Source organism: Oryza brachyantha, chromosome 3, assembly GCF_000231095.2.
Source record: "Oryza brachyantha chromosome 3, ObraRS2, whole genome shotgun sequence".
NCBI classification, from domain to species: Eukaryota; Viridiplantae; Streptophyta; class Magnoliopsida; order Poales; family Poaceae; genus Oryza; species Oryza brachyantha.
The window spans coordinates 11429051-11449937 of NC_023165.2; the positions used below are offsets into that span (position 1 = coordinate 11429051).

Below are 20887 nucleotides of genomic sequence, written 5' to 3' on the forward strand. Positions count from 1 at the left end.
TAGATTATTTTTATAATATATATTACAATAATCCGAAGCTGAAACAAAACAAAAATTTTTGTTTTTAAATCGCTAGGCATGTTTATATAAAACCTTTATAAATAAAATGATGGGAGTTGTAATAGTTACAAATTACTAGGAGCAGACTCCACATTGATGTTAGTTGCACATCAACTTAAGAACAAGTATAGCCAATTACTAACGATTAATTTATAGTCAATCTAATAGCCAATTTATAGAATAGTTACTTATAAATATCACTGCATGGTCTTACATGTGATATACATATTTTCTCTTGCAGCCCGTGTGCAATTGGCTACAAATTTGTAGCACACCTCTCTTCTCTCTCATTTCTTATCTCTTTAAAATATGTTTATAGCTGTCTTATAGCTTGCTATTGTGCCAGCTCCAAGTACAAAACTCAGCACGGTATAAAAAAATTGTTCTTCGTCCAAAAATATTTACTTGTGTTTGAAAATAAAATATTTACTTATGTTTGAAAATAATCGTCGTAAAAGATAAACCAAGCCGTCACGCCCTCCATGATCAGGTCGTGGGTGAGTTGTTCACGCATTGCTGATTGCTGGTTGATTACTGGTGGCGTAGATTGGCATCTCAAGCTCTGCATGGTGCCCGAATCCTGAATCATGATCTGTCTTTGCTGGAACTGGAAGGCCATAGGTTGCCACCGTGAAACGGCCTCTTTCGCTGTCGCCTGGAACATCTCAGCCGTCACCACCATCACCGGACCCCAACAGTTAGTTTCATTGTCCGTGAATCATACGTAGGTAGTTCTGATCCTAAAGATTAGCAGCTTATCCGGAATGGAGGATCTAGCGCCCATCATTATCCACCGAAAGCATGAATTATACTTTCTTTCTCTTCTTTCTTCTGCATTACCAGTTTTTGTTTGCATTGTTCTTCTCTCTGGTTTGTCTCACTTATAGTTTCTTTTTCATGGGCCAGCGTTTGGTAGAGCATTATCTTATTCTTTCTTCTACATTACCAGTTCTTTTGCATTAATTTCACTCTTCTATGTCCTACTTAAAGTTAGTTTCTTTTTCATGGGCCAGCAGCATTCTTAACGGAAACTGAATTTTTTTACACTTATATTTTCAGTACAGGAAACTATACTAGATAATAATAGCAGGTACAAGCCAACTATAAAAATATTATAAAGAGACAAGAGAGAAGAGAAATATGTGGGCTACTAATTTATAGCTAGCTACAGCACGGGTTTCAAGACGCAATATGTGTATGACATGTGGGACCATATATTAATGTTTTGTAGGTAACTATTGTATTGTATGTATTGACTATTAGATTGACTATAGATAAGTTGAGGGGTTGTTTGGATCCATGGACTTTTTCGTAGTCAGTTATCATATCGTTAATTAGGAATATTAAATATATATTAATAATAAAACTAATTGCATAAATAAATACTATTTCATTAGACAATTTTTTAAGCTTAATTAAGTCACAATTAGCAAATGTTTGATGTAGCATCATATTTACTAATCATGAATTAATTAGGCTCAATATGTTTGTCTTGTAAAATAGTCTAGAATATAAGATAAATTAATTAATAATCATATTTAATACTTCTATTACTTCGATACGACAGATACTAGAGAATCATAGGGATTATGAGACGAGAGCCGGAGCCACGGCTCAACGGCTGCACCTGCACGAAACCAATTTCGCGCCTTCTTCTGACCAAACGGCTAAATTCCTCAGACCGAAACAAACCCACGTGATGATGCCAAGCCGAGCCGAGGAAAAAAAAAAAAGCCCAAAACCCACGCGAGCCGTCGCCCAATCGACGGCGCGCGCGCGGGGCCGTCGGTTTTGGCGCCGCGCGGCCACGCGTCGGCGCTCGCCGAGTCAGCACCACGTCCTCCAGCCAGATCCGCCCCCCACCCACCTCTCCCACGGTATGGCCGCGACCGCCACGTGGGCCCCACCCACCGTCCAATCCGCTGCGCGGCGCCTACGTGGCGGCAACCGCGTCCCTACGGTGCCGCCTCGCCTTATCCATCCGCAGTCACACCCGCCGGGCCCACGCGTCATTTGGTGGACGGAGGGTGGCAGGGGCCCACGCGTCATTGGGTCGAGGGGGAGCGAGCGGCGGAGGAATTCGTGCACGGTGAAAAAGGAAAAAGAAATTAAACGCGAGACCACCTGGTGCGCCCTGCATTATTGCGGCTGCTGGTCGCCGCCACGTGGCGCGAGCACGCTGGCGTTGGCGCCCTTTTTTCCCGGTTTTTTCCTTTCCTTTTTTTCTTTTTCTCTTAGCTGTGATTACCTCACCCCGCCCAATAAATACGCGGCGAGCAATTGAAAATTCAGTAGCACCAAACCAGTGAAGAACACAAGCATCCGAGCAAACGCGATCGAGTTAGGTGTAGGAGGCGACCATGGAGGCGGTGTTGATGCAGCAGGCGGCGGCGGCGGCGGCGAGGCGGCCGTTCGCCGGGGAGGTGGTGGTGTTGGGTGGGAGGCGGCCGGGGCAGGTCCGGCTCGGGTTTTCGCGGCGGCGGTGGTCGGGTGGGGCGGTGCGAGCGAGGCTGGGCCCCGCGCGGGCGCGCCTCGCCGCCGAGCGGGGCGCGGAGGCGGTGGAGGAGGAGGAGGAGGAGGTGGCGGTGAGGCTGTTCGTTGGGCTCCCCGCGGACGTGGTCTCCGACGGCCACGCCGTGAACCGCGCCAAGGCCGTGTCGGCGGGGCTGCGCGCGCTGAAGCTTCTCGGCGTCGACGGCGTCGAGCTGCCGGTCTCGTGGGCCGTCGTGCAGCCCGGGTCCGGCGACCGGTTCGAGTGGGCGGGGTACCTCGCCGTCGCCGACATGGTCCGCGACGCCGGGCTCTGCCTCCGCGTCTCGCTCGACACCCACGGCTCCGCTCTCCCCGGCTGGGCTGCGAGGGCAGCCGCCGCCGATCCCGACATCCTCTTGACCGACCGTTCCGGGAACCGCCGCGAGGGGTGTCTCTCCTTCGCCGTCGACGAGCTCCCGGTTCTTGGCGGCAAGTCGCCGCTCGAGGCCTACGAGGCCTTCTTCCGCAGCTTCGCCGCCGCCTTCCATGACTTCTTGGGCTCGACCATTACGGTAAGCAAAATCAACAGAACTTCTTCTTGCCTTCGATTCACCCCCAAATGTAAAAATTGACGTGTTCCTTACCGATTTTCATGTAATCTGTAGGATGTGACGGTGAGCCTGGGTCCCAACGGCGAGCTCCGGTACCCTTCGTATCCGCCAGGGAGCGACGGCTACTCCGGCGCCGGCGAGTTCCAATGCTACGACAAGCACATGCTGGCGCGGCTGAAGCAGCACGCCGTGGCGGCGGGGCAGCCACTGTGGGGCTTGTCGGGGCCCCACGACGCGCCACGGTACGGCGAGTCGCCGGAGACCTCCACCTTCTTCAAGGCCCACGGTGGGTCGTCGGAGACCGCGTACGGGAGCTTCTTCCTGTCGTGGTACGCCGGGGAGCTCCTGGCGCACGGTGACCGCGTCCTGGCCGCGGCGTCCAGGGTGTTCGGCGGAGAACCCGTCGAGCTGTCTGCGAAGGTGCCGCTCCTGCGGTCGCGCCCCGCGGAGGCCACCGCGGGTCTCCACGGCGGGTACGGCCCCGTTGCCGAGATGTTCGCGCGCCACGGATGCACGGTGATCGCCTCAGGCATGGACGGCGCCGCCGGGCCAGCCGCGGAGGCGCTCCTCGCCCAGGCCAAGTCCGCGTGCGCGGAGCGCGGCGCGCGCCTCGCCGGCGAGAGCGCGTCGCTCGCCGTGGCGCGCGACGGCGACGGCTCCCCCGCCGCCTGGGGCGGCCTCCTCGCCGCCGAGCGCACGCGGCCGTGCCACTTCACGTACCAGCGGATGGGCGCGGACTTCTTCTCGCCGGACCACTGGCCGCTGTTCGTGCAGCTGGTGCGCGCCATGGAGTGCCCCGACGAGGCGCACGAGGACGACCTCCCCGGCCGGTTCGCCGTGCCGTCCGGCGGCCGCGCAGCAGCGGACGCCACGGCGAAGCAGGCGCAGGCAGTGTAAGCCGCCGCCGCCGCTGGCTCGCCGGCGTCTCGTAGCTGTGCTGTACATATGTGCAGTAGTAATTACAAGTACTACTGTAATTACAGCAGTACAATTACTACAAATTTATCAGTAGGAAATCAGCGGTAAAATTCTTGGTGTTTAGCTGAGAATTATGAGATGGGATGTCCCTGTATTAGTGGGGGTCGATTGTATTTTGTCAAAATGGTATTTTGTAATGATCTTTATGATCGCAATTGAGGTTGTATTCTAGTGATGCTATTGCAGTATTACTACCTCAAGATGAGACAATTCTACTCCCTATAATATTCTTTTTTACCATGACGTTGCAATGCTTATACGATGATGATGATTGATGCATAATTGTATACGGAATCTGTATGATTAGCTCGCGTTGGAAATTGGATGACGAGCTTCTTATCCTGAACTGAGATTAGGTCCAACTAAATATTTCTTCATCAGATAACAAATACACGGTAGTTTTGAGTATTATTATGACGGTCTTTCAGATACATCTGGATACAATTGTAACCAATATCTATGACTTTCGAGGAACCAGTAGACATTGTAAAAATGTTTTAGTCAAATCGGTACATGATTGGCGTATGATATATCCAAAGATGGAAACCTGACGCTTACCCGCATCATGTAACCGTGATCATGCAATCATGCTTAGGTGGTGTTTAATATTAATTGAAACTGAACGATTAATGGATCATCTCCTTTCTACGATAGCTATTTGAGTATATAAAACTAAAATTAACTATTTCTTCGTCCGTTCAACATGAAATATTTCTGCAATTTAGATCTTATACTAAAATATAATTATCCGATCACTACTAACAAAATCCTTTCAATTTACCTTACATACCGTCCTATCTTTGTACATTCCTCATTTATTAGGGCACGATACTACATTTCTTATTTATTAGGGCATGTTCAAAGGTAGAGCTCGTTGTGGGCTCTATCTCAAGCCACGTCAGCAATATGAGTCTATTTTATAAAGATACGTATAAAGATAGAGTAAGGTGTGGTTTCTTCGTTAATGAAAAAAATATTTTTTATTAAAGATAGAGTAAGGTACGGTTTCTTCGTTAATAAAAAAAATATTTTTTATTAAGCTAGTTTCCTTTTTATACGTTCTCATGCAAGAAAATTTCTTTTAATAAATGCTAAGAGTCGACTCTAAACCGTTGCCATGCATACCAACAGCTTTCCTTCCCTCTCTTTCCTCCACATCACCAAATTTGCGTACGTGACGATTTGAGAAAGTCAGCTAATAGACACCTTTATACATGTCCTTAAGGTACATCTTAGTATTTTTTCAATCTTAAATCTTAATCAATGCTAAAACAACCAACAATACTTATAATTTAGAAGGAAGTTTTAGAAAGAAGGTAGCGTAAAATTAGACGAGGAACTTTTTTTTTTTCAACAAAAGAAGCGTGCCAGCAAAATCCAAAATCCTCTATTGGAAACGAATAGGCCTTAATACAAGTCAGAATGTGAAGTTCCTCTGTGTTTTATTGCTATCATATCAGAGCTAGTAACACTCAAAACTAACAACAAATCACAGCCCACAACACTGCCTTTTGACACTTTGTTCTCACTTCACAGCACTGCAGCCTCTTATATATTACATTAATTTAAAGGACTGATCAAGTTGGGAGGGAGAAGGAAAAAAAAACTCTCTAGGTTTGAATGAAAAGCCGACACCGGCTAAGAATGTGTAAATAACTAAGGAGAAAAACCAAGCTAGAGGGAGGATCACAAGCCGGGTGTCAGATAGATATCTGGTTATGTACACTGCAGCATCATTTGGGGCAGCAAATTCAGGAGATGGGCATTTTTTTTTTCTGTTTAACCAATCCTAAGAAAGCCTTGTGCTTTAATGTCAAGAGTGACTCGTGCACGCAGCGCCGGCCCAGCTTGGCTTTCATGCTTCCACGATTCGTCCAGCGCCTGCAGGTACATGAAGCCAAAATCTTGATTAGGATGCATAAATTTTGATTATGATTTAGCTGCATGCCTGCAGCTATACCGGGACAGTGATGGAATGCAACTGCACAACTGCAGCTTAAGAGATATTTGTATGCCCAGGATTATTTGTTCTTCGTTTCTAAAAGAAATATGATTTCCCGGGGGAAAAAAAATTCTACTACATTGTTTAGGCGACCACTTGTTCTAAGCTAATTATTAAGTTTATTTCTCAAGATGCTTAATTTATCCCTATACTCGGTGATAACTGTTTCACATTTTAATGTCAAGATTACAGAGTACTCTAAGGTGAAAAACAGTGTGGTTGTCATCTGGTGCAAGTTGCACACATGTGTTGCCATCTACTTTCTTATGATGTGACATATCAACAGAAATGCTCTATTTGCATATGGGCAGAGAGATGAGTTCAGAGATGCCTCAGACTCAGAGCCAGCTCAGACAGATTTTGGATCAACTACTCGAGTAGTGCAACTAATCTGACTATCTAGTGCCAGAATTTTGGAAGGTTCTGAAAATGTGCATCAGCTCTCATAAAACTTTTGAAGAAACTATTAGGCAAACTGAAGAGCGTCTAGAAAAAAGCCGATATTAAATGCCATTATATCAAGCAAGGGCAGAGTAATTAACCATGTGTGGCATGATAGAGAGAGAAATGATTACCTTGTCTCATTCACAGGCTATTTTGGTGTCAAAACTGCTCAGACAGATGGCAAATGATTGAAATGCTGATATTGGATAACGGTAGTCCATGGTGAACAAATCCTTTCCAATCTTTCCAAACTGGAGAATCACCTTGTCTTGCTCCTGGTTAGTTGGCCCATTTTCGTCAGACGCCACTAGCTGAAAGTTTTTCACTGAGGCAACAGTGACTCGTCCACGAAAGTTGAGGCACCAACACTGCAGCTGTTCATGCCACCTTGGAGATTTATTCCTCAGCACAAGTTTTTCTTCCTTCTGAGCGGATATTTGTGAAGTTGCACTATCAATCCGAGCTGATTTTGATCTGAAGAATGAGATCGACGGGAAAGAGTCGAGGCCACTAAGAGGAAATTCAGTCTGTGTGGGAGCTTTCCCGCCCTCTTCAACAGCTGATGCAGGGATGGAATCCATAATGCAGTTCATCCTTCTTGGACCTCTGTGACAAGCATGCAGCAGGAAAATAATTGAACTTTCATCATAGTAAGTATTATAGGCACACAAATCCAGCTTTCACCACGTAATGTAGATCAACATCAAAACGGTAATGCTCATGATATTATGACTGCTGTCTCTTCTATATTCATCTCTAGCGTTCAATTAACAACAATATCAGGGAAATGTCAAGTTATCACTAGTTTAACAAAAAGAAAGAAAGAAAATCTGGAGATAGAACATTGATCAACCAATACAATAATGAGGACTGAAATTATTCCACTACGAAGAATTCCAGCATTCCAGTAACATGGGTTTGATGACTACATTATTTACTCCACATAACAAAAGTGTTGATTACATACCTTGCACCCAAAACATTCAATTCGTACGAAATATGTGAAACTGGATAATTCCCAGCAGGAACCCTGGGAGAGACTTGGTTCAGACCAATCACACGTGCAGACCGACTCTTTGAAACAACAGCTCCATCATATGGTGGATGAGCGTCATAGACAGTAAACTTGGTTCCCAGAAAGTTTGATCTGTTAAAACGAAGTTGGTTAGCTGATTCTTTAAATGATTGTTGTAGATTATGTTTGATCTGTAAATAAACAATGCACAACAAAACATTAAGTTTAAATAATGGTACGATTAGACATCTGAGAACATGACTGCTTTTCCTGTGGAAATCTCTTAAGAAACAAGAAAATTGTCATCCAAATACATAAACTTTTTCTAAAGGCCAGTTGAATGAGCAGTTCTGATGTGAAATCCATAGCACATTATTTTCTCGTACTTTCCGTATTCTAACATGTAAAGCAAAAAAGAAAAGAAAAATGTCATGTGATGCTTTTATCTCAAAGAAACCTGTACTATATCTAAAGGCCTTCCTTACACTGACTGCTAAAGAAACTAGAAACAAATTTAGCTTTCACTTTTCAGTGATGAAATCTCAAAAGATCACCTTAGCTTGCCAATATAGGTATTGCTCCCCTTTGACATATCACTCATGTCAAGGGAAATCAGGTAGTCTGTGCATGTGGGCTTTCTGCATTTGCGTGCAGCAAGTAGGAACTTCCCATCATCAGCAAGTGCTGTAAAAGAAAGTTTCCAAAAATAGTAACCATATATCCATTATATGCAAGCATAGTTGTACTTAGCCTACCAAGTGGGGTGGGTAAAAAGCATACCTTCTGTGAGTCCAAGATACAGATAATATGTCTGAGTAGCCCGGTTTCTTCTTATGAAACATTTAAGAGTGCCGTCCCTTGGGCCAGGCTGCGCATCATGTACGGTAGAGAAAATTAGGACTGATAAAACACTGAAATAAATTCATTAACCAAACATTACAGTACAACAACCGGTTTGGAGCGATTTCACAGGAATTTTCGAGGAATTGAACCGTTTCCTGTGAAAATCACGTAAAATTCCTATGTTCTCAAGGAGCCCTAAACCTGTGAAACACCGCGTTAAAAGGGAAGCAGATTCATCGGTTAGCATTTTTGCATCTATCACATCTTCTTGATACACAGTTTGTTCTCTAGCCCAAAACTAGAGAAATTATATAAGAGTGACACCTTTCAAGAAACAAAACATACTAGAAGGCTATGTTATGGTTCACAACTTCCATCAAAAAGTTGATTCACTGCTTGCAATCCATTACTAGCAACCCGACATAGGGGTTTCATCCTTCACTGCTCCTAAAGACTAGTAACAATGAATCTTCAACACAATGAGCAACAATTCTTTAGCAGTCATACATTGCGAAACCGGAATTCAGATTGATCGAAAGCGGCGCGAACCTGCTTGAGCGAGATGGGGAAGGTGAGCTTCCCGGACGCCTCGGGGACGTGCACGATCTCCTTGGTGATCCCCCTCCAGCTCCGGCAGACGCCGGCGCATGCCACCACGTCCCGGCGCGACGGCCACCACCCCTCCGACTCCTCGATCCTCACCAGCACCTCCCGCAGCAGCTCGGGCGGCAGCTGCGCCCAGCAGCTCTGCTGCTGCTGCTGCTGCGCCGCCGCAGCCTCCACCGGCCCCACCGCCGCCACCCGCGGCGCGTGGCCGCCGCCGGCGCGGTGCGACCGCGACCGCAGGTTGTGCCGCGAGATGCTCCCGAACTCGTCCCGCATCTCCTGTATCAGGCTCCTGAACGACATCCTCTTCCTCTTCCTCTTCCTCTTCCCCAAAAAAAATTTCTCTTCCAACCAAATTTTTTTTTCTCAAATCTACGAGCAGCGAGAAATCCGCTTACAGAGTTGCCATCACCATTTCGATCAAATCCTCAGGACAGACCATGGCTGAAGAACTAATGGTGCCCTGAGCCCGACGGCGCCATGGCATCGCCGCCCGCACCGGAATCCATCGATTAGCCCAACAAGGCACCCGAACCGAGCTGGAAGACGACGTGGGGGGACCAAATATGGCAGCACAAAGGCCTCGAACAGAGGTAGGTATCTCTACCCGGTGGATCCCAGAATCAACCCAAATCCAAGAAACCCACCACCGGCAAGCAAGAACTCACGAACTCAAGCACCCAACATTCTATCTAATCTAGCCTGCCCAAAGCAGGCACCAAACCGAGCTCCAATTCCGCACAGATGTTCCTGGCTGGACGGAAGAGGAGAAACAACAACAAGAACAAGAAGAAAATGCAGAGGCAAATATTCCAAGGAACGAAAGGCAGCAGCTTTTTGGGGTGAGGAGGAGGAGTAGGTGCCTTGGGAATTTTTAGGTGGGGGTGGTGGTGAATGAATTGGGTGATTGATAGGTGGAGGTGGTGGTGTTGTAGGAATGGTTGGGGAATGCTACCGATGATTGCTGCTCCTACACAAAAGGGGGAATGGAGTTGAGAGCTGGTAGGATTAGGGTTCCTCCCTCCCTCTTGAGTGGCTGAAAAAGATGGGCATCCCTCCCTCACTCCATGCACATATACACCATCCATGTATCCATAATCCATTCATCCCACTCCAATTAATTAACCAATTAATTAGAACTAATTAATACAGTATGTGTTTGAGTACTAATACTAGTAGTAGTGAGTACTAGTGATTAACCTACATGAGAGGGTACACAAACTGGGGCAAAGAAAGAAACAAATTATCAATAATTTGTGGGCATGACACTCTGTCCCAGGGTCACTGTCATGCCACTACTATAGCCAAAGGGGAAGAAAACATCATTGCCCAAGCTTAAGTAGTACCACTCATGATTGATTGCTTCCATCTTTGTGCTAATCAAAGCCATGGAGTGCAGGACACTTGACTGTACCTGCCCTCTCCACGAGTGTGAGTGAGATTAAAGCGCAAGAAAGGAGATACTACCTCCTCCCGCCCATAATAATTTTATTTTTCGATTTCTATCTAAAATTTAATCATTTATTTTATTTAAAAGATTTAAAAAAACTTAAAAGTTAGTCATGTATAAAGTAATATTTATATTTTATTATATAGTAACAATAAAAATATTAATCACATAAAAATTTTAAATAAAACAAAGAATCAAAATATTATATCTAAAACTGAAAAATGATCTTATTTTTTCTTTCAGATACATTCTGCCAGTTTGGACAGGAAGAACTGTTGCTGTCATCCCTGCATCATTCAGATCCTTCACCTGCTGAAAAAGAAGAAAAAAATGCAGTACGAGTAGGCTGGTTCTTTTCATGTTCAGGTGAAAAACATGGGATGATTTATTGGGCTTTTTTTTTTTGCAATTTTCTTTCACCTCACATGTGTTTGTGGTCTGCATCAAATAACGGGAACTTTTTTTTTCTTTTTGCATGCATCAGCCCTTGCTTATGCAGGCAGTGGTACCCATTTATGCGGAGAATTGAGTAAGTAAATGACCGGTGTTACTCCATCTTATCCTAACCACAAGCTATCACTGGTCAATAATAGTATATACAGCAAATTGACTGTGCAAATATGTTGTGCTTATGGCATGATTTTCTGAGCTCATGGGCGATGGATTCTCACGGGGCGGCCATGCCTTTTCAAGCTCTAAAACATACGGTTTTTGCAAAAGCTTGTTTGGAAAACGTTTTTACACATTAGCTTTCTGACATTTAATTCATATGTTTATGCTCTCGAGAAGTGCTAGTATATGGTATTATTAGTTGAGTTAAGCTACAACCAATAAGCCATAGAAATATAAAAAAGACAACCAAAAAATACTTTATAGGTAAAACTTACGGTTGTATTATTAATGGCTTAAAAGGCAATAATTAAAAACACACTATGATTGAAAACCTCAAATTATATATAAAATTAAGTATTAAAAATTAATTTTTGGCTTTAACTGATGAGTCAATAAACAAATAATGATAGGCATAAACTTAGTTTCAACCATTGTCCACATCCACAAGCCGTAGGAAACGGTACCTAACCATTGTCCATGTCTAAAATTTTAAATTTAGCCAGGCAATTTAGGGGGCTAAGTGCTCCAATAAATTAGTTCGGGGGAGCAAAATAGATTTTTTTCTAAAAGATATACCTATAAAATCATAATTTTTACTATCTCCATCTTAAAATAAAATTATTTTTAACCATTCTTATTTGTCCCAAAATAAGTTCATTTTTTCAGTAATCATTGGACTGAAGTTTGCAAAATTAAGAAATTAATGTATTGAGAATCGATAAATAGGAGATAATTATATTATATTTATTAAAATAGAGATATTTTAATTTTTTAGCTTCTATATTGATAGGTTTATGATAAATGAAAATAAAGTTATTTTAGGACGAACGAAGTAGCCCATTAATTTTTCTTCATAATTTATCAGCTTTAGTGGATGTGCACGTGCAGGCAGATCATGGCCGTAGTTAAGACGATCCGTAACCCCAATCATGCGGTGTCGGAGAAATGGGCCCGAGGGTATCCTCCAAGCTCGAGTGGCGCAAGGCGACGATGGGACCATCTACTAAAACCCCTTGGGGAAAGGAGGTCAGGCCCTGGCAATGTCGTGCGCCCTTGGGAGGTCGGGCCCGGAGGCTGGCTCGGTGGGTGGACGCCAGAGGGGTCGGGCTGCTATCTACTCTCCTCAGCACCTAGGCCACCTGCTGCGAGGCCCACTTCGCGGCAGGCCAGGCGCCAGAGCCCAACCACCGTATTTATTGCGATGGGAGAGCGCCTGGCATGCCTTGCCGCCATCATGATGGGCACGTGCATGTGTCGCATTAAATGCAGCGTAGGCCCACGCCTCCGCCTCTCCTAGGAAAAGTGGGAGAGAGACCGGACCACCTGACTGTGCTTTGACATCTCTGCTGCGACAGAGGTGGCATGTCTCCCTCCGTTACCATCGCATTAAATACAACGAACGGCCGTAGGAGAGCCGCGGCGGCCCCCCGTTCGGACCGTTAGGTTCCAAGGAGTGTCGCCCCCTTCTACCTACCCCTGATAGATGGGACTGGACAAGAGCGGTGTGGAGCTGGGTTGACTAACGACAGGCAACCGCAACAGCCCCTAGGAGAATGATCACCTGTCAGCCGTGGACATAGAAAATAGTGGCCGTTGTGGTGTCCACTTGCAGTATAAAAGGAGACCCTGGCCAACAATGAAGAGGACAAGGAAAACATTCTCATATAAGCTTGTAAGACATTTACTCTCATATTGTGCAAGCAACAAAAGTAGAGCATTACGTCTCCCGGTGGCCTGAACCTGTATAATCCCTCTGTGTTGATTCGAGGGGGCTCGACCCCCCAAAAACCTTTAGTCCGCTAGTTCATTCGCTCGGACAAGGCTTTTGGGCCCTGTCCTCACACCCCTGAGCCGAACTCACTAAGAGGGTCCTATGTACTCCCGCTCCGGTATGCGGCATGCTACCCCTCCGTTTTCGTTTTTAAATAAGTCAATTTTTTAGTTTTTAGATATAATATTTAACCTTTTAATTTATTTAAAAATTTTTAATTAATATTTTTATTAGATAATAAAATAGGAATAGTACTTTTAAGTGTAACTATTTTTAAAAATAATTATAAATTTTTAAATAAGACGGATAATCAAACGTCTGACGTAGAAACTAAAATATATAGATCCTTGTGATGCAGAAAGTAGGATAAAAGAAGATGTCCCAACAGTAATATATACGTTCTTTTGACGCAGAGAGGCGAGGCGAAGATGATAGCAGTGCATCAGCCGCACAGTGCTAGCTAGCGGTGGGAGGCAAGCATGTTGCGTGATTTCAATGCTGGTCGGAGTGCTAAGATCTTCTCCAATAGATATCTATAAGCTATCTATAGGATGTATTATATAATTTTTAATAGAAAAAAGATAAAAGTTATCTCTTAATCAAGAGATATTCTCTTGCATATATTTTAATGTCAAGTGAGAATAAATTATTAGGTCATTTATATTATGAGCTATTTGCTAGGAACTAGACCATTGAATAAGTTGTCTTTTAAAATGGTGATTGTTGGAGGTGGCCTAACTTCGAAGGGGCAGCAGTCTGCAGACAGTGCAGCAATGGATGTCGTCCCGAGGCAATTTGTGGGCGCCGGACCCGTGTGTCGTCGAAATGGTCAAAAACCGAGGAATCCCCGACGCAACAGCCAGCCAAACAAACCATCCGGACAACGGAAGGACCTGAGCCTGACAAGAGAGGCCGCGGCACCCACGCTACGTCACGGGCTTTATCCATTCCTCCTCTGCAGTTAACGCTGGTTTTCACGCAAGTTCTCCTGCCGCTTTCATCGCCAGCTACCACTGTCAAACATGCTCCTACGTGGGTTTGTCTTGAATACTATTGTTAGGCCGTTGAAAGTGAAGTGAGCTGGCGAGTGGTTCTAGTGCTCCACGTCAGTTCGGATATGACCGCGCCCTCGTGCGAAGTCACTCGCACCCTGCAGAAGACACACGTTCCTTGTCACAGGTGCCGCTTAAGCAAAGTGCGTGTTCGGTCCCTCTAGCCCCATCCTCTTTCGTTGTCCCCGAGCACCGTTTGCCCTCGTGCTGTCCCGACCACCATCACCTCCGCCGCCCAGATCTCTCCCTCGCCACGGTTGCTCGAGCTCCGCCAACCACCGCCGTTAGGATGGGAGGGGTGCTGCAGCCCACCGGTGAAAAGGGATGGGAGAGGAAGCGGCGGGGACGAGGAGAGAGGGTGAGCACAAGCTGAATTGCCGATGAATGGTTAAGCTCATGAATTTAGTGGTGAAACAACGACGACAAAATAATCTAAGCAAAATCTAACTAAAAATGATGACAACTTCTGAATATATATATGACTAGGAGAGTTCTAGGATTAGCCTTAGGGGTGTCCATACCTTAGGCTAGCCCATGACTCAATAAGATGTGTGGCTTATTTTTGATGATTCTGGATAGTTCAAGAGAAATTTTTACGTGAAACCAAAACCATCTGAAAATATACTATACAAGCTTTCCAACAAATACTTATGAGCCCTAAGGTCGCGTTCAGCCGAAGTAAAAGAGATGTTAGTTATCCGACACGAAAAATATAGTAATAAATTAGTATATGATTAATTAATTATTTAAAAATATAAAATATATTAATACGATTTTTTAAAATAACTTTCCTATAGAATTTTTTGCAAAAAAATAACCGTTTAGCAGTTCGGGAAGTGTGTGGGTGAAAAACGAGAAAATCTAGGACAAGGAAGCGAGCAGTTGAACATTGCCTAAGAAGTCTTCTGGATCAACGACAAAGTCCATTTGAAGTTGGCACTATCAGAAGGTCCAAAATCGAATCCAAAACACGTGAAACTTTTATCTTTTGTCTTACATGAGCCAAAAGTGATGTGTGGATTTAGGATTATACTTGGAGAAGATCATGATTTGGTCTCAAATCAAGTTTATCAATCAACCACTCATTACATATGTTCACTCCTTTTTGTTTCACCCATGCCAGTAGTTTTGCAAATAATAATACATACAATTCATGATAAACATCATTTGTTCAAATATATTAAATACAATCTAATATAAAAAGCATGCACAATTGATTTATTAATATATAACGTAGGTTTGGTCATATCCAAGCCTATCATTTCCTCATCAAGATGGATGATTGGTGAGGCTGTGAACACGCCAAGCTCGAGTGAGCCTGCCTGTCTAGGCTCGAATCCGACACAAGCTTGGTTGAGCTCGAATCGAACCTACCAAACCATTGAGCTCTTAGGCAGGCTCAACTCGAGCTCGGCCTGAGTATATGATAAACATATTTTGTTGATACTTTTTTAGAAAAGAATTTTTTTAAGTCAATCATATTAAATAAATTATAACAATATTTAAAGTTAATATATTTATTCTTAATCTACTACCTCAGCAAATAAAAAAATAAAAAAAGCATATATAGTTAAGCTTGTGAGAAGCTCGAGTTTGGCTCGAGAAAGCTTGCGAGCTTTGATTATGCTTGGGCTCGGCTCGTTAGGAGCTCGAGCCAACCTCAAATCGAGTCCGAGACTAGCCAAGCTCAAGCAACTCACGAATTTCGAGCATGGTGGTGAAAAATGGGGACAAAAATGGTCCATCAAGACATCTCAAAAACAAAAGTCTCCACATATGAGACCGAAATTGGACGCGAGGTGAGGGCATACCATTTGTTTTCATTTTGTCAAAATTTAACATAACAAAACTTTGGTATTACTAATGCTACCAACATGTGCGTACGGACGAGTTTGCTTACTAGTTTTAGTTTGGCTTGGACTTTGATGCGTGTGTGATTCCGGTGTTTTGTGTTCATTTAGCCAATCGTAGAGTTTCTATATATAAGTTCATCTCTTATTTTTCTAAAATAGATTTTTTAACTTTGTAATAGATAATTTTATCGTTTACACCATTAAATAACTATAAAAGTCAAATAATCTTTCATCCTTTATCAAAAATCTCTAAAAGAGCACCGCCATACACTTGCATTTCCATGCTACCAACATCTACGTACGGACGAGTTTGCTTACTAGTTTTAGTTTGGCTTGGACTTTGATGTGTGTGTGATTCCGGTGTTTTGTGTTCATTTAGCCAATCATAAAGTTTTTATATATAAGTTTATCATCTTATTTTTCTAAAATAGATTTTTTAACTTTGTAGTAGGTAATTCTTTTGTTTACACCATTAAATAGCTATAAAAGTCAAATAATCTTTCATCTTTTATCAAAAATCTCTAAAAGAACACCGCCATACACTTGCATTTCCATGCTACCAATATGGCATTATCTTTCCTGGCTTGATGGTCTAAAAGAGCCCAAGCATTCTTGCAAGTTAGTAGTACAAGATTCCATCCTCCACTGTATCTAACATGAATCATTCATTCTGCATAATAAAATTGTGCGTAATAAAAAGGACGTACACAATTTTTTTTATAAGAGCAAGATCATCACCTACTTGACCTGCATGGGGACAATTTAATAAAGAAGCTTTGCGAATTAAAGAAGCGAGACAAACATGTGAAGCCTTTTCCTTCCAAAGAAAGAAAAAAAGTGTTGCAACAGTGCATTTATAACAGAAAAAAGGGGTTGCACAATTGAGTGGTACACATACATACCTTTTCCTTGCCTTGTTGCATTTTCTTACCTGTGTTTGTGGATCAAAAGGGGCACACTCAAAGAGGAGGAGTTTAACCGAGAATATTGCCACTGGTGGTAGTATATTACTCCATGATCCATGAAAAAGTGTGGATACACATTGAGTGTATCAAGGACTTAGGTAGGCAGGCTAGAAGAAAAGAAAGCAACAAAGTCCCCTTTCTATTTGAAGGGGCGGGTTCGCCTGTGTCATCACACGTCAATCTAATTGAAAGATATTGGATCATCTTTATAAATAAATATATAGTATTAGTTAACATTATACTTTGTCGGAGATTGTTAACATTCCACGTTTAGTTTGTTGTGACTATTATCAAATATCAAAATAATACTACTTAGGTTGCATTCTGGAGCACAAACGCATGGAACTAAATTTATGATGTTTGTTAGAGGACACAAACGAATAAATTAAACATTGAAGATTCGAAAATGTTGGTTTCAACAGAAAAAAATCTAAGAAATACCAAAGAAAAATGTTTTTATTTATTTATTTATTTATTTTTTGCAAAAAGAACACGTCCAGTTGTGGTCTTTGGGTTGGATTGGAAGGAAAATGCAACCGATTCATAAGAAGACGAGGAGATGCAGGTGCAGTGGTGCTATTGCTTACCCTACGACCGAGGTCGCCCAGCCGTTTCGGTTGGCGAGTCGTCTTCATCTTTTCATCTAAGGTGGTGTTTAGTTGCCAAAATTTTTTGATAAAAATATCATATCGAACGTTTGACCGAATATTAAAAGGGGTTTTCGGACACGAATGAAAAAACGAATTTCACAGTTATCCTAGAAACCGCGAGACGAATCTTTTGAGCCTAATTAATCCGTCATTAGCACATGGTGGTTATGGTAGCACTTATGGCTAATCATGGACTAATTAGGCTCAAAAGATTCATCTTAAGATTTCTTTCATAACTGTGCAATTAGTTTTTTGGTTTATCTATGTTTAATGCTTTGTCTAGGTATCCAAAAATTCGATGTCATGTTTTTGGAAAAAAATTTAGAAACTAAACGAGGCCTTATTCGTTTGCATTGCCAGCTGATGCAGGAGGCTGCAACCGGGTGAGAGCGAGCGAGACAGGGCAAAGCAGCGAAGAAGCTGCTGCTACGGCTGAACAAACCTGGTACGGCCATGGCCCCATGTTGATGTCCTTCTCCAACGCATGCAGCAGGTGCCTGACAATACAGCAATAACCAAAGCCGTGGCTATCCCAAAGTTGCTCGAGGAGGTTCTATGGTATTTGTCAGTTAAGGCTGATATGTCCAATAGTCAGAGGTGTAATTCAGATCTTTCCTGAATTTAGGATGATTGAATATGACATACCCTATCAAGTTACAAATTGGATATAAAGAAGGGGATTTATACGAGGGATGAATTTAGAGGATGGTTGTTTGACTTGTTCGAAAAAAAAGCTAAACGTCATAATTACAAATAAAAAATAATTTATAAATAAACTTTTTATATACGTATTCTTAGTGATCTAAAAGTCAAATCTAGAAAATAAACTACGGTAAAACCCTCCAAAACTACTCTAAATTTAAGACTAAAAATTCGAAATTTGGCTTATAAGCACGAGCAAAAGCGAAAAGATGGTGCTGTCAGACTAGGAGCTGTGTTTTTAGGCGGCTGGAATTCTCGGCCGCCATCGGACCAACCGCAAAGATGGGATCCGGTTTCTCTGCATACCGTAGAGGGACACTGTTCATGTAAGTGATACAGTGATTCAATAACATGAACAACGTTGGAACTCTGTTGAAACACTGTTCATTGCTGCAGCAAATACTGTAGCGCCAAATCTCATCCATCTATTTCGATCTAACGGTTGCGAGATATACCAAATACACATCACTGTTGGAGGATCTCATCCCACAACGATGTATAATACGCTGACGCTGGAAGAAACATCATGTACGCTAAACAGCTACATGAACGACATGAAAGATCCAGACCGTCCGTTGTCGATCTAACTACTTGGGCCACCGGTGCATTTTTCTTTGGTGCTGGTACTGCAGCGCACGGTGGCCCATGATGCCCACGGGATGGTTAGGGCCGGGCCGGGCCCCCGTGTGCAACTTTATGTTGTTGCCAAGATCCGATTCAAGAACACAGTTGGGCCGCCCTACCCTCCCTGGCAGAGAGAGAAGCTGGAGGCCAGCTTGGGCCTTGGGCCTCCTCCTCTCTGCTCTCTTCTCTTTCAATTTTCTCAGTGAATTTTGACACAAGCCGCCAAATTACAAAAATATCATCCACCATGTGTAATCTTGGCTCCAACCTTATCATCCAGTATCCTCGACTGTTCTCTGTCACAACTTCCTCCTCTAGTTCTACTTACAACTCACTATTGATGAAGATTAACTCCAAGTCCTAACAAACCTACACACCAATATAGCGAGCCAAGCATTTATGGGGATAGATATGCAACCTCACATATGTAAGTCAATAGTAGATGTAATGGTTACAAAACGTAATGGTTTTTGAAAGGCCTTCATGCCTAGAGAGGGTTAATAGATGTTACGTGAAATTACAAAAACTTTGCAGCAGAATTAGCACCGATCAAATAGTTCGGGATCATGCTTAATAGTTTGACTACACACAATGTCGGGCAATTTGACTAGTTCCGGACAATCCACAAACATTCACCGACTGCATAAATCTCACACTAACCTATAATACATAAACACTATCAGATTTTTGACTAATAGAAAAACCTGAAAACTACAAGAAAATAGAAACTTTGACGGCCATATGATTTAATATTTGGAGATCCCAACAACAATAAATACATAAAATAAACTACTTAGCCAGAGGATGGTATGAACGAAGATAGTGAAAAGGTTCTTCTTGAGGAGAAAACGGTCCATCGAGGCTAGGTAGAGCCCTAGGGATTTGGGGGCCACAGTATTTTAGCGGCTCTAGTTACAACCCATATGAACTTTATTTTTGAACTTAGGCCATTAAAACTTTTTGAAAGCTTTGTCTATAGGTTTATTAGAACAGATCTAATAGTAGACTATAAGTCAGGTATAAACATATTCTAAAAAGATAAGAGATGAGAAAGAAGAGCAATGATCTACTAATTTGTAGCTAGCTACAACACGTGCTACGCAGTGTATGTATGACATGTAGAACCATGTATTAATGTTTTGTAGGTAACTATTGTATGAATTGGCTATTAGATTGACTATAGATGAATTGGAGCTAGTAATTGGCTATACTATTGAACTTGCTGGTAGAGTTGCTCCTAGCGTTCCAAATGTAGGGCCCCATTTGCCTTTTGCACCGGGTCCTCGAATTCATAGGTATGGGTGGCCTAAATTTTCTTGGCCTTCACAACCGCGCATATGGCTTGAATTCCCAGATTTACATAAAAAATATTGTTTTGTCATCTGCTACTGCAATTGTTTTATTCGTCATAAAATATCATAACTTTCTATGATATAAAATTGTTTTGGAATATGGAACCATTTAGAGAGCTTTCGTTGTGAGGTTGGCACTTGGCGCGGAAAACGTAGTAATAGATTAATAATTAATTAATTATTAAAAAATATAAAATAGATTAATAAGATTTTTTAAAACAAACAGTTCGGAAAACGTACGCGCAAAAAACGAAGAGATAAGTTAACTTACATGGGTCATCGAACGCGGCCTTAGAAAGATAAGCAATCTTGAAAACATGTTAGTTAAGAGTACGTGAACCCAAGTGCTTGCAGTAGTTGCAGGGCATCGTTGCCTGACGAATTAGCGTCTGGTTAATTTGAGTAGGGAAAAATTGAGAGAGAAAACAAAGGTTTTTCTTTTCATCCCTTTCTTTGTCGTTGCCGACTTCGTGCGTTGTCGGCTCAGATCCGAGCATCCAGTTGGCCCGAAACACCTGTTGCGACCTTGGAATTGGAATTGGATCCATTGGCTGAAGAGAGAGAAAAAAAAAAGAAAATTCAATCGTATTCAATTTTTTCGGTGCGGTAGGTGAGCGTGCCGAAGATCCCTTCCACACCATAGGTGTGCTCGGTTTGAGATAAAAAGTGAAAATATCCGTTTTTTATAACTATTTAATAGTATAAATAATAAAATTGAACACTAAAAAAATATAAACGTAGGGTGATGAACCTCCATTTAGAAACAGTTTGCAAAAATAATGCTTATTAATTCAAAGAAACATGTGTGTAACAGCTGAGAAAAAT

The 20887-nt window shown here is 42.8% G+C and overlaps 2 protein-coding genes across 2 annotated transcripts; one reads left to right on the forward strand and one right to left on the reverse strand.

The window, feature by feature from the left end:
* The first annotated feature begins 2328 nt into the window (after nt 1-2328).
* Nucleotides 2329-4343, forward strand: LOC102699673 (inactive beta-amylase 9). Its single transcript, XM_040522800.1, has 2 exons — nt 2329-3104; nt 3198-4343. The coding sequence occupies exons 1-2, from the start codon at nt 2421-2423 to the stop codon at nt 4038-4040; spliced, it is 1527 nt and encodes a 508-aa protein (XP_040378734.1). The 5' UTR covers nt 2329-2420; the 3' UTR covers nt 4041-4343.
* A 1116-nt stretch (nt 4344-5459) lies between these two features.
* LOC102699947 (tubby-like F-box protein 6) lies at nt 5460-10512 on the reverse strand. Its single transcript, XM_040521967.1, has 6 exons — nt 8975-10512; nt 8363-8450; nt 8137-8266; nt 7535-7714; nt 6699-7173; nt 5460-6002 (listed from the first exon to the last, which is right to left on the reverse strand). Exons 1-5 carry the CDS (start codon nt 9332-9334, stop codon nt 6705-6707), a joined length of 1227 nt encoding a protein of 408 aa, XP_040377901.1. The 5' UTR covers nt 9335-10512; the 3' UTR covers nt 5460-6002; nt 6699-6704.
* Between the last annotated feature and the right edge of the window lie 10375 nt (nt 10513-20887).